General features: G+C 45.7%; 1 protein-coding gene across 1 annotated transcript; it reads left to right on the plus strand.

Moving 5' to 3' along the window:
* Positions 1-11515: 11515 nt before the first annotated feature.
* On the plus strand, positions 11516-13348 carry LOC311085514 (uncharacterized protein; the record flags this gene model as incomplete). Its single annotated transcript, XM_084118013.1, has 5 exons — positions 11516-11825; positions 12028-12327; positions 12521-12838; positions 13080-13226; positions 13326-13348. The coding sequence occupies 5 exons, from the start codon at positions 11516-11518 to the stop codon at positions 13340-13342; spliced, it is 1092 nt and encodes a 363-aa protein (XP_083974139.1). The 3' UTR covers positions 13343-13348.
* Between the last annotated feature and the right edge of the window lie 1858 nt (positions 13349-15206).

Genomic DNA, 15206 nt, shown 5'->3' on the forward strand with positions numbered 1-15206 from the left:
ACTCACCCAGTCAGAATCACACGTGAAAGGGTTAAATAGACTATTGGTTTCACCTGTTTTTAATGACAAAATTAAATTAAACTAAATTTTTTCTTTTTGTTGCTTTATGATATTGTATATTTCAGTCACTCTAAACTCTGATCTTAGTAATAGTAGTTTATAGTAATCATCAGGATTTTTAAATGTATGTAATGTTTGATAGAGAGCAAACGCAGTGTTGACAGAGCCGGGCTAATATGATCACACTTCCTGGTTCTAGTAAGAGCTCGAGCTGCTGGAGTTTGCTTGGTAACGCTTTAGATTACAGCCCGCAAAGAACTGCGTATTTAAAACTAATTTACAGTGTAACTTTCTGTAATTATAGTGTTCCTACTAGTGATGTTACATATGACACTGAAGCTTCGATGCGCGTATCACATAAGCGACACAATTTGTAGTGAAGCCCCGTATCGAGGCGTGTATTGGTTTACTAGAGTCACGTGATCGATGACAAACGAAGCCTCACTTTCTGTCAAGTCACGTGCGCGTTTCGCTTTGGGTGTCAGAAGGCTCGAACTTCAGATCGTATTTAACGAGTCATTGTTGCCTCAGCTCAGTCTGGTTGATATTTACAATTATTGATATTGACATTTAATAACAGATGATCCTATCAGACAATGTCCTTATTCATTGTGTGTGTGTGTGTGTGTGTGTGTGTGTGTGTGTAGACATTTAGAGACATTAAATCTTATTGAATCATATAAGCATAAGCTATTATATTTTGTCACTTTAATGAGAAAATGAATTTATTTAATGAACAAATCAAACACAAACATGTAAGGCTTTTATTAGTACACATAACATTGAAACTATGGATTGTGTTGTGGTTGCTTCATCTGCCAGAGCTTCTAACACAGGCTTCTGGCTGCTTTATTTTAAATAAGCACCAGATGGCGCAGTTCTCGGCGCTGTTCTCGACACTCTCGAAGCTTTGAATCTTTTCCCGGAACAGTCAGGGGAAAGCCTCAGTGATTCATGAGGCTTCATTTCCCCATCCCTAGTTCCTACAACATGTAACGTTTTAGGAATAAAGGGGTAATAACCAGAAGAATTAACAAATTATTTATACTGTCGGTATTTTAGAACTAAGCGTTACTTATTTTACTATTATGATACAACAATCTTACATTTGAGAGCAATTTAGCGAGAACATACACTGCAAACCGTTTTGTAATAATAGTATACCAATACATATAGGCTTTTAAAAAAATATAGGGTCCATATCTGTGTATTTATACAGTACTTTCTTTTAAAAAAAGTGCACTGAGAACTAAAACTATTGCAACTTTTGCTTAAATACTGGAGAAATATACTCTTGTTCATGTAGTTTCAGGGTAAGTGTGACTTCTGCGGGCTGGACATTTAAGTGGTGCTTGTTACTCTTTTCCTCCATTAAGTTAATACTAACACTTTCTTTTCTTTTTCTCTTCTATCAGATCAAGTTTGAATTCAAAACTCAGTTATTATGGATTCATTAAATAAAATAATATAAATATGAAGCTCAGATACTCAACAGCATTAGTTTTAGTGTGACATTAAACATTACAGTAAAAGTGTCTTTTTTAGTTGTTGTTCCATACTGTATATAAATCTATTTCTCTTTTCATTCTTCATCTTTTGTCTTTGAACTTGTAGTGTTTAGGATATGCAGTATGAAGTTTACGACAGTGTTGTTTTACGTTATGACGCACGGGGGTACACGCCTGCCGTATTACATTGTGTAAACAACAGAGCACTAGCATTAAGCCCATGAGGGATGACGGCTGTCTGTGTAATAACTGTCTGATATCACAGTAAAGTATACTGAATCCACACGTCTGTTTCTTGTCAAATACTCAAATGAGAACATCACATTGGCGACGAGGATAAACAGCAACAACAACAACAACAAAAAAAAAGTAAAGAAAAAAAGATGTCACTGGGAAACACCGTCACTCTGCAAGCCTTCGATAGGCTACCGAAACGGATCCGAGCTCAGTAGGACCACGCTGGACAAAATGGATACAAAGGTTTGAAAACTATATTACAGCAGTGAACATTACCGGAGATGCGAGGCAGAAAGCATTATTACTGCACTTGGCGGGAGAGCGCGTGCATGACATCTATGACACGCTAGCAGCAGAGGAAGATAAGTTTGCTGACGTTAAGCTGAAGCTAGGCACGTATTTTACGCCCAAAAAGAACGTCCAGTATCAAGTATATATATTCCGAAAGGCAGTACAGCAGCCGGGCGAGAACCTAGACACATACTGTACCAGACTACGCATGCTAGCAAAGAATTGTGAGTTTGCCGACGTAAGCCATGAAATAAAAGCACAGCTGATCCAAAGCTGCAGTTCAACCAGGCTGCGTAGAAGAGCGCTCAGAGAACCCGAAAACAGCCTGGATGACACATATAACCTCTGTGACACAATAAAACACAGAGACAACAGTAAGCAACACAAAACGCACAAGAAAGTGTATAACATCACCAGCACAACACAGAGTACTGTCACGAGGTGACGAAATTCCAGCTTTTTCCCTTGCAAGGCGGAACTAATGTTCGCCGAGATTGCCTCCCGCCGGACCCATAACAACGGAACACCGGGGTAGTTCCGGGGTAGCGCAAAATCCCCGCGAATGGGGTGAGTAGCCAAAATCGCCGGCAGCTGTGCACGAGGAGATTGAATCCCCGCAATTGGGACACGTTGCCATTAGGGGAGGATAAAAGGAAGTAGTTTTGGGGACTGTGCAGGGCAGAGGAAGCGTGAGTGGCGGAGAAGAGGAAGTGGGGCTGGCAAACGGGCACAGCATTGTGAGTTTGGGAGAAAGAGCACACTGACTCAACCGGAAGGAGGAAATCGCTGGACAGTAAGATCGTTTGTGAGAGACTGTGAGTAGTCCAATCGATCTCCATCTTCTCTCTCTTGTCTATGGGACTCCTGATGTGAATGCCAGGTCAGAAAATGGGCGACGGCCATTTATATATGTATTTCCCACTGAGTGTTGAATTGCAGTGATGAAGTGATGTGATGCACTGTCTTGATGTGTGAAGTGTGAACTTAAACCCGCTGGATGTCCATCACTTACCTGAGTTTTCTATCATGTTCTAAGACGTAAGAAGAGGCTAACACTGTTGTACTCCACAGATACTTGAGTGTACTATCTGATAGCCCATTGTGAAGAGGGACACGTAGGTGAATGCTTAACTGACTGCTTTGCAGTAAAATCCTCCAGCCGTAAGTGCTCTGCCTGTCATTACTGAAGAAGAGGATTACGTGTCTGGATGTTCACCTGTCTGCTTTGCAGTAACTTCTCCCTGGCGTAAGCTCTGTGTCTGCCAGCCCTCCAAGAGGATTTCATACCCGAATACTCATCTGACTGCTTTGCAGTGAAGTTCCTCCAGCCGTAAGTTCTCTGCCTGTCATTACTGAAGAGGAGGATTACGTGCCTGTATGTTCACCTGTCTGCTTTGCAGCAACGTCTCCCTGTCGTAAGCTCTGTGTCTGCCAGCCCTTCAAGAGGATTTCATACCCGAATACTCATCTGACTGCTTTGCAGTGAAGTTCCTCCAGCCGTAAGTTCTCTGTCTGTCATTACTGAAGAAGAGCATTACGTGCCTGTATGTTCACCTGTCTGCTTTGCAGACTGGTTGTCATCGGGCGGCCAGGGCGGAGCAGACAGTCCCTCAGGCGGCCACGGTGGAGACTTTCCCTCGGGCGGCCAGGGCGGAGACTCTCCCTCGGGCGGCCAGGGCGGAGACGACAGTCCATCGGGCGGCCAGGGTGGAGACGACCCCTCGGGCGGCCACGGCGGAGACGACAGTCCATCGGGCGGCCAGGGCGGAGACGACCCCTCGGGCGGCCAGGGCACTGGAACAGACAATGGCTCAGGCACTGAAACAGACACCACCGGCTCAGGCACTGGAACAGACACCACCGGCTCAGGCACTAGAACAGACACCACCGGCTCAGGCACTGGAACAGACACCACCGGCTCAGGCACTGGAACAGACACCACCGGCTCAGGCACTGGAACAGACACCACCGGCTCAGGCACTGGAACAGACACCACCGGCTCAGGCACTGGAACAGACACCACCGGCTCAGGCACTGGAACAGACACCACCGGCTCAGGAACAGGAACAGACACCACCGGCTCAGGAACAGGAACAGACACCACCGGCTCAGGCTCAGGAACAGACACCACCGGCTCAGGCACTGGAACAGACACCACCAGCTCAGGCACTGGAACAGACACCACCGGTTTAGGCACTGGAACAGACACCACCGGCTCAGGAACAGGAACAGACACCACCGGCTCAGAAACAGACACCACCGGCTCAGGCTCAGGAACAGGCACCACCGGCTCAGGCACTGGAACTGGCACCACCGGCTCAGGCACTGGAACTGGCACCACCGGCTCAGGCACTGGAACAGACACCACCAGCTCAGGCACTGGAACAGACACCACCGGCTCAGGAACAGGAACAGACACCACCGGCTCAGGAACAGACACCACCGGCTCAGAAACAGACACCACCGGCTCAGGCTCAGGAACAGGCACCACCGGCTCAGGCACTGGAACTGGCACCACCGGCTCGGGCACTGGAACTGGCACAAACCGGCTCGGGAACAGACACTGGCTCAGGAACAGACACCACCGGCCCAGGAACAGACACCACCGGTCCAAGTGTGTGCGTAGCCCACACACACCACATGGCTGTGGCCATAATGGCCAGTGTCACTGAGGGCTCTGAGGTCACTGAGGGCTCAGGAACAGACGCCTCCGGCTCCGGCTCAGGAACAGACACCACCGGCTCAGAAACAGACACAAGCACAGGCACAGACTCAGCAACAGACACTGGCTCTGGCTCAGAAACAGACACTGGCTCCGGCTCAGGAACAGACACTGGCTCCGGCTCAGGAACAGACACTGGCTCCGGCTCAGGAACAGACACTGGCTCCGGCTCAGGAACAGACACTGGCTCCGGCTCAGGAACAGACGACACTGGCTCCGGCTCTGGATCAGCAGACACTGGCTCCGGCTCTAGAACAACAGACACTGAAGGTTTGAAGGGCGTCTCCAGGATCCGAGCTAAACGCTCTAAATAGCCGATCATTGCCCCCCCGGCCATGAGAATGGGCATCTCCCGATCTGTCTCCGACTGGGCAGACGTGGCTTGAACCATCTCTGGCTGGGCAGATGTGACCTGAACAGTCTCTGGCTGGGCAGACGGGACATGAACAGTCTCTGGCTGGGCAGACGGGACGTGAACAAACTCTGGCTGGGCAGACGGGACGTGAACAAACTCTGGCTGGGCAGACGGGACGTGAACAAACTCTGGCTGGGCAGACGTGACGTGAGCAGTCTCTGACTGGGCAGACTGGACGTGAACCGTCTCTGGCTGGGCAGATGGAACGTGAACAGTCTCTGGCTGGGCAGACGGCCTGTGTCTCCTCCTCCTCCTCCGTCCATGATGGCGTGTCGGTGGCATCGAACTTACCATCTCTGGGGAAGTTACCGTCTCCTGTACGAGCCTGGCGGCTATGGTCTCCTCATTCCTTCTAGCACACATTGAAAAATATGCAAACAAAGAAATCGAGGATCCTTCATCCTCTCCCGGAGGAAAAATCTCGCTACGCAGGATCCACATACCGACCGGATCGTACCTGTACTGCTGGATCTATTAGTGGTCGAGTCCTTCTGTCACGTCACACACAATGGAGAGACAACAGATCCAAGTGCAGTTAGATATATTTATTTGGAGTAATCCGTAAAGCGTAATCCAGTCCAGGCAAGGGTCAAATATCATGTGAGCAATCCAACAAGAATAACAAAATACAGGAACAGGCAAGAAACCAACCAGGAAGTGTGAGGACATCTAACAAGGACTCGACAACAAACACAGAAACAGCCAGGGTATATATACACACACAGATCTAACAAGGTTATGGGAAACAGCTGAGTGCAATGAACTGATGAGTGACAGACAGAATGCTGGGAATTGAAGTCAAATGTGAAAGACACCGTGAGAACGAGGACCTCTAGTGACAACCCAGGGAAACACAACCAGACACTGTGACAGACGCACGGGGGTACACGCCTGCCGTATTACATTGTGTAAACAACAGAGCACTAGCATTAAGCCCATGAGGGATGACGGCTGTCTGTGTAATAACTGTCTGATATCACAGTAAAGTATACTGAATCCACACGTCTGTTTCTTGTCAAATACTCAAATGAAAACATCACAGAACTGCTGCAGAATATTATTCACTTCACATTTAAATGATTACAGTTTTTTTCGATTGCTAAACGACAGTGGGCACAACTGGAGTCACATGTGCAAAACTCTAACTACAGTCTGCACAGCAGCAGTTCATGTGGACCAAACTCTAGTTCATTTTTCATTGCTTGAACACAGTTTTCAAAACTCTACACACTTATCCCATGACTTTAACCACAACCTGCACAACACTGTGGATTTACAGCACTTTGTTCAAATGCTAACACACTGCTGTCAAAACTGTGAACCACACATTCAAAACAGAATAGATTTCAGCCTTGTGCCTTTCAAACACTGCTGATTGTGGCATGATGCTAGAGAGAGGCAGGATTAGCCCCTCAATTATTTGTTCGAATTACAGTATGTACTTTTAGTTTCTACCTTTTTTTTCTCATTACTGTAATTCCGTAAATTACTACAGACTATTGAAGCAAACTGTTAATTTTCATTTACCTTACTGTAAAGAATTGTTATGTTCTAAAAATTTAAATACAGTTTTTCTCGATTGTTTACACACATTTTCTGAAAGCATGGCTCATATTCTCAGAACTCTACACACAAATAAAAAACACACACACACAATGGGCAAAACCCCTCAATTCTCCTGCAAAATGAAAATTTACATTCAAAACAATGTTATTTCTTCTCAAAATGGTATTTTGTTTTCAAATGACACACACAAACCCTCATATGAATAGACATTTACAGTATTAGAACCAGTTGAACACTGATGTGCTCAATGTAAAACACTATGATGAATGGAAAACACTTGTTATCCATTCATCATAATGACTTAGGCCTTTTATTTTGTTCAGTGTTCACTTACTACAGACAGTACATACATAAGTGTGTTGTAAAATATTTGAGAATATTGTTTTTATACTCCCCCTCCTTGAACTGCCACCTTAACGTGGTGGAGGGGTTTGAGTACCCGAATGACCCTAGGAGCTATGTTGTCCGGGGCTATATGCCCCTGGTAGGGTCTCCCAAGGCAAACAGGTCCTAGGTGACGGGTCAGACTAAGAGCGGTTCAAAAGCCCTTTATGAGAAAAATTATATCGAGGACCGTGACGTCGCCCGGTATGGCGCAGCCGGGGCCCCACCCTGGAGCCAGGCCTGGGGTTGGGGCTCGTATGCGAGCGCCTGGTGGCCGGGCCTCCCCCCATGGGGTCCGGCCGGGCTCAGCCCGAAGGAGCGACGTGGGGCCGCCTTCCCGTGGGCTCACCACCTGCAGGAGGGACCGCAAGGGGCCGGTGCTAAGTGGATCGGGCGGCAGTCGAAGGCAGGGACCTCGGCAACCTGATCCCTGGACACGGAAGCTAGCTCTAGGGACGTGGAACGTCACCTCGCTGGCGGGGAAGGAGCCTGAGATTGTGCGTGAGGTTGAGAGGTTCCGACTAGAGATAGTTGGGATCACCTCTACGCACGGCTTGGGCTCTGGAACCACACTCCTCGAGAGAGGATGGACTCTTCACTACTCTGGAGTTGCCCATGGTGAGAGGCGGCGGGCTGGCGTGGGTTTGCTTATAGCCCCCCAGCTCAGCCGCCATGTGTTGGAGTTTACCCCGGTGAACGAGAGGGTCGCTTCCCTACGCCTACGGGTCGGGGATAGGTCTCTCACTGTCGTGTGTGCCTACGGGCCAAACGGCAGTGCAGAGTACCCGGCCTTCTTGGGGTCTCTGGGAGGGGTGCTGGAAAGTGCTCCAACTGGGGACTCCGTCGTTCTACTGGGGGACTTCAATGCTCACGTGGGCAACGACAGTGACACCTGGAGGGGCGTGATTGGGAGGAACGGCCCCCCTGATCTGAACCCGAGTGGTGTTCAGTTAATGGACTTCTGTGCTAGTTACAGTTTGTCCATAACGAACACCATGTTCAAGCATAAGGGTGTCCATCAGTACACGTGGCACCAGGACACCCTAGGCCGTAGGTCGATGATCGACTTTGTGGTCGTTTCATCTGACCTGCGGCCGTATGTCTTGGACACTCGGGTAAAGAGAGGGGCGGAGCTGTCAACTGATCACCACCTGGTGGTGAGTTGGATCCGATGGCGGGGGAGGAAGCTGGACAGACTCGGCAGACCCAAGCGTACTGTGAGGGTCTGCTGGGAACGTTTGGCCGAGTCTCCTGTCAGAGAGATCTTCAACTCCCACCTCCGGCGGAGCTTCGACCAGATCCCGAGGGAGGCTGGAGATATTGAGTCCGAGTGGACCATGTTCTCCACCTCCATTGTCGAAGCAGCCGCTCGGAGCTGTGGCCGTAAGGTCTCTGGTGCCTGTCGAGGCGGCAATCCCCGAACCCGGTGGTGGACACCGGAAGTAAGGGATGCCGTCAAGCTGAAGAAGGAGTCCTATCGGGCCTGGTTGGCTTGCGGGACTCCTGAGGCAGCTGACGGGTACCGGCAGGCCAAGCGAACTGCAGCCCGGGTGGTTGTGGAGGCAAAAACTCGGGCCTGGGAGGAGTTCGGTGAGGCCATGGAGAAGGACTGTCGGCTGGCCTCGAAGAGATTCTGGCAAACCGTCCGGCGCCTCAGGAGAGGGAAGCAGTGCCCTACCAACGCTGTTTACAGTAGAGGTGGGGAGCTGTTGACCTCAACTGGGGATGTCGTTGGACGGTGGAAGGAATACTTCGAGGATCTCCTCAATCCCGCCGTCACGTCTTCCATTGAGGAAGCAGAGGCTGAGGGCTCAGAGGTGGACTCGTCCATCACCCGGGCTGAAGTCACAGAGGTAGTCAAGAAACTCCTCGGTGGCAAGGCACCGGGGGTGGATGAGATCCACCCTGAGTACCTCAAGTCTCTGGATGTTGTGGGGCTGTCTTGGTTGACACGTCTCTGCAGCATCGCGTGGCGGTCGGGGACAGTGCCTCTGGGATGGCAGACCGGGGTGGTGGTCCCTCTTTTTAAGAAGGGGGACCGGAGGGTGTGTTCCAACTATAGGGGGATCACACTTCTCAGCCTCCCTGGGAAAGTCTATGCCAGGGTACTGGAGAGGAGAATACGGCCGATAGTAGAACCTCGGATTCAGGAGGAACAGTGTGGTTTTCGTCCGGGCCGTGGAACACTGGACCAGCTCTATACCCTCTACAGGGTGCTAAAGGGTTCATGGGAGTTTGCCCAACCAGTCCACATGTGCTTTGTGGATTTGGAGAAGGCATTCGACTGTGTCCCTCGCGGCGGCCTGTGGAGGGTGCTCCGGGAGTATGGGGTCCGGGGTCCTTTGCTAAGGGCTGTCCGGTCCCTGTACGACCGAAGCAGGAGCTTGGTTCGCATTGCCAGCAGTAAGTCAGACTTCTTCCCGGTGCATGTTGGACTCCGGCAGGGCTGCCCTTTGTCGCCGGTTCTGTTCATAATTTTTATGGACAGAATTTCTAGGCGCAGCCAGGGGCCGGAGGGTGTCAGGTTTGGTGACAACACGATTTCATCTCTGCTCTTTGCGGATGATGTTGTCGTGTTGGCCTCATCAAATCAGGACCTTCAGCATGCACTGGGACGGTTTGCAGCTGAGTGTGAAGCGGCTGGGATGAGAATCAGCACCTCCAAATCCGAGGCCATGGTCCTCAGTCAGAAAAGGGTGGCTTGCTCACTTCAGGTTGGTGGAGAGTTCCTGCCTCAAGTGGAGGAGTTTAAGTATCTTGGGGTTTTGTTCACGAGTGAGGGAAGGATGGAACGGGAGATTGACAGACGGATCGGTGCAGCTTCTGCAGTAATGCGGTCGATGTACCGGTCTGTCGTGGTGAAGAAGGAGCTGAGCCGCAAGGCGAAGCTCTCGATTTACCGGTCAATCTACGTTCCTACTCTCACCTATGGTCATGAGCTTTGGGTCATGACCGAAAGGACAAGATCCCGGATACAGGCGGCCGAAATGAGCTTTCTCCGCAGGGTGGCTGGGCGATCCCTTAGAGATAGGGTGAGAAGCTCGGTCACTCGGGAGGAGCTCAGAGTAGAGCCGCTGCTCCTCCACATCGAGAGGGGTCAGCTGAGGTGGCTCGGGCATCTGTTTCGGATGCCTCCTGGACGCCTTCCCGGGAAGGTGTTCCGGGCGCGTCCCACTGGGAGGAGACCCCGGGGAAGACCTAGATCACGCTGGAGAGACTATGTCTCCCGGCTGGCCTGGGAACGCCTCGGTGTCCCCCTGGAAGAGCTGGAGGAAGTGTCCGGGGAGAGGGAAGTCTGGGCATCTCTGCTTAGACTGCTGCCCCCGCGACCCGGCCCCGGATAAGCGGAGGAAGATGAATGAATGAAAAGGATGAATGTTTTTATACTCAGAACACACAAATGCACGGTAACAAATATATTTTATTTTTCCCACAAAAACAATACACACAGTGTACATCCCAACCAACACAAAGTTGTACATACAGTGGTCTACATACAAAACAACAGAAGAATTGACTGTATACAGTTACAGTAAAAAAATCTATGTTGGCATCCATTGATCCATTGAAGAGCTCACCTGTTGCCCTTTGATGCTAAAGCTCTGATTGCTAATTGTAAAACTGTGTGACGGGTGTTTGCCCATGTGATGGGCCAGTGTGCATATTTGAATGGCAGTGTGTTCCTTGTGAAAACAAGAGATTTTCTGCATGAAAATTGTGCCAAAAGCAGAGAATTGTATGTAGTGTTTTGAAAAAGGTGTGTTTTAGAACTGCAATTTGAGTGTAAAGCAGGAATTGTGCTTGTAGTTTAGCAGAATTGGTTCAGGGGGTTGGTGAATGAGTTACATGTTGTGGTCATTGTGTCTCAAGTACCAGTATTTGTGTGTAAACAATTGAGAAAAACTGTAAATCATGTGAAAGAATGTCACTCTTTTCTTTGAAGAAAATATTACTTTGTATGAAGTCACTGAAATTGTTCAAACTGTAAAGATGAAAAGTTTGTATTTTCTGTATTGGTGTTTGATGCTAGTGTTTTTACTCTCAGTGTGTTCTGAGTGACAGTGTGTGTTATCTCAGTGAGGGTTGTGCAGTGTTTGAGCCGTGTGTTAAGAGTTGTGTTGCTTGGAGTGAGTTTTGCAGGTGATGTGAACTGTTTAGCTCAGTTGACTGTTGGTAGTGCAGACTGTAGTTAGAGTTTTGCACATGTAGCTCCAGTTGTGCTCACTGTCGTTTAGCAATCGAAAAAAACTGTAAAAGTATTTCAGTGAAGCTTCATCAAACCAACATCAAGTGATTTTAAAGCTTTAATCTGTGAAAAACTCTTCTTCAGGAATGATTGGTGTGATTGTGAAGTCATTAGTGATGGAGGGAGATTCAGTCTCTCTAAACTCTGATCTTACTGAAATAACGGATTATGATGAGATACAGTGGAGGATTGGAAACATTTTAATAGCAGAAATCAATAAACGGGCCGACAGAATCACTGTATATGATGATGTTCTTGATGGGAGATTCAGAGACAGACTGAAGCTGGACAAACAAACTGGATCTCTGACCATCACAAACACCACAACTGAACATGCTGGAGATTATGAACTACAGATCAACAGTGAGATCAAGAGTTTCAGTCTCTATGTCTTTGGTGAGTTAAATATCAGTTTCACCAGTTTTATATTTTAATCAGCACAAAGATACAATTAATAATTCAACATTCATTTTGATTTTGGTTTTTAATGATGATATTAATTTCAATTTTAAATTTCAAACTATTTACTTTTATTAATCATTAACTGTGTGTGTGTGTGTGTGTGTGCGTGTGTGTGTGTGCGTGTGTGGTGATTCAGTCCTGAAGTCAGTGATTGAGGGAGATTCAGTCTCTCTAAACTCTGATCTTACTGAAATGAAGGATGATGATCGGATTCAGTGGAGGTTTGGAGAAAAAAACACTGTAATAGCTGAAATCAATAAATGGGCCGACAGAATCACTGTAAATGATGATGTTCTTGATGGGAGATTCAGAGACAGACTGAAGCTGGACAATCAAACTGGATCTCTGACCATCACAAACACCACAACTGAACATGCTGGAGATTATGAACTACAGATCAACAGTGAGATCAAGAGGTTCAGTCTCTATGTCTTTGGTGAGTTCAAAAAAGTTTACACCTGTTTTTTAAATTACATTTTTTTAAATTAATTCATACACAATTTTTTTTGTTATTTTTTATTTTTAATGTAAATTTTAAACTATTCAAATTCAATAAACCATTATAAAGCTATTTAACAGTATTAATCTTTGCAAACCCTGTTTCTGTTTGTTCTCTGTGTGTTTGACAGATGAAGTGAAGTCAGTGTCAGTGAAGGAGGGAGATTCAGTCACTATAAACTCTAATCTTACTGAAATGAAGGATTATTATCAGGTTCAGTGGAGGTTTGGAGATGAATTAATTTTAATAGCAGAAATCAATAAATGGGCCGACAGAATCGCTGTATATGATGATGTTCTTGATGGGAGATTCAGAGACAGACTGAAGCTGGACAAACAAACTGGATCTCTGACCATCACAAACACCACAACTAGACATGAAGGACATTATCAACTACTGATGTTTTCAGGAATATTCTCATCAAAAGCATTCAGAGTTTCTGTCTATGGTGAGTAAAGATAATTTTTCTTCTCCTTCAAATACTCTTATTTACTATTTACATGTTGAATTGTTTAATCACTTTACAGATTGAGATGACAGACTGTATCAAAACTCACTTGGAACCGAATATAAGATTGTTGATTAGATTTGATCATATTTCTGTGTATTCAGAAATATTAGTTGATGTCAGCGCTGATATTAGTGTTTATTGACTGATCTGATCTCAGTTTGATGTGTTTATTCCTCAGACTCTGAGAACAACTGTTGTGGTCCTACTGAAGCTGTGATCCGATTGGTCCTCTCTGCTCTGGTGGGCGTGGCTACTGTCATTATTGTGGTTTATGAGATCAGATCCAGAAGAGCTGAACGAGATCAAGCACATATTCACACATCAGGTACATGATTGATGATGTCATTTCTCACAAACTGATTTTGCATGTATTATTATCTGTGAGATTTATTAATGTATGGCTTTTTATGTTCATCTTTTTCAGGAAGTATTGAAATCTAAAGCAGAACGCTGAACTTTAAAGGTTCTTCAAGTGTGTTTTTGTTCTTCTAGTGTTTTTTTCATAATAAATACTGATGATTATTTGAGTTTGTGCTCTCTTTCAGTGTCAGATTTTAACAGTATCACTTTATTGTTTATATTTCACTTTATTGTTTATAACTTCTCTCAGATACAAAAAATAATACTAAAGAGACACAGATCTCACTTTACTACTGCTGTATATTTGTCATATGTATTTTCTTGCCTTTATCAATAAAGTTTCTCACTCTGAGGTTCAAGAGTCTCTCATGATTTATTCAGAGGAATACAAACTTTATGTATATTTTAAATATTTCAGCAGTGTACCATACACAGCTTTATTTGTACTTTTTTCAAAGGTATTATAGCCTATCTTTAAAAACATTATTTATTTAATTATTTATTTTTAATATTACCAATTAGTTTGTTTTTGTTTTTGCAATATATTCCGGTATAAACAACATACAACTAAAATGTTATTTTAAAAAAATGTTTCTAAATTACAGTTTTTCTCGATTGCTTAAACACATTTCTTGAAACTATGCCTCGTATTCTCAAAACTATAAACACAAATCCATAACGTCTCACCCAATTCCCCAAACTTCCTATTTTCAGGTCAAAATGAAGCTCTACACTCAAAACCATTCACTCTTGCTGAAAAACCAAACTTTGCCCTCAGACAGGACACACAAGCCCTCAAAATCACACACACTACAACATATTCTAAGACACTGGTGCAATAAATTCAAAACAACATTTCCAAAACTGGTAAGTTATGTTGCTTGTGGTTCCCCCATCACAAACCTTTTCACATGATGAACACAAAAGACACAACCAGTGGATACATTGGCACATTTTTATTCATACACAGAAAACACACACACACAAAAATAATTTTTTTCCTGTTTTACTCTTTTTTTTTTTTACTCTTTTTTTTTTTACTCTCTCCTCTAATTTTTTTTATTATATTTACTTACAGTAAGATGTGTGTGACCAACATATGACAGTAAAAGAGCACACACAAACCTTATTCTAATATGGAATTTGAATTGTATTGGAATGGTAAAGAGTGTTAGGACGTGACAGGAGGTTCTCTACTCAAGGATACAATATGATGGATACGTCTAAGAATGTTCCACATATGGTTGAAATACCATCATTTGCCTAGAAAGATAACATTCTGGGATTCAAGACTATAAAGGAGAAAGGATGCCCTCTCTTCACTGTCACACTCTGCAGCCACTCTGTGTGACTGTACGACTGCTGGCCTTTTCTTGCAAGAAAATAAACCTCATCAAAGACTATTGGAAATGTTTGTCTCTTATTCAGTGATAGAATTTTGTTTGCCACCACACCTCCCTGAAGGTTCTCGAGGCCACGGTAAAGCGACTCAAATTTGGCCTTACTCGTAGCCAAGCCTCCCTCATAGTCATACCATTGACTAACACATGGGCAACTAGAGTGGCTTGAATTTCATCTGAGACTGCTTGTCTTCTTGTCCTTGCCCTTCCTCCTCCTCATTCTTATCCCTTTTCCTTCATGTCTTTCTGGATCCATTGTTCCAAAACGCAATAAACTGATTTGGGCCCTTTTATCTATCTGTTGAAGGTTCTGATTGATGTGTGTTAAATTTTGACTCTTAGTGTTTCCACCTGGGTAATTGTGTGCTAACTGAGCTGAAGCTGTGCTGATTTGAGTGAACAATATTGAATGCTAGTGCTTTCTAAATGACAACATGGTCTAGGCAATGAGAAATGAAGGGATTTGTGTGTAGAGTTTTGCAGTGACAGTTCAACAAATCTGACTCATGTGTCAAAACAGGGAATAGTGTTTATAGTTTAGTGAA

The sequence above is a fragment of the Abramis brama genome, assembly GCF_963993115.1.
Source record: "Abramis brama genome assembly, chromosome: 6".
NCBI lineage: Eukaryota > Metazoa > Chordata > Actinopteri > Cypriniformes > Leuciscidae > Abramis > Abramis brama.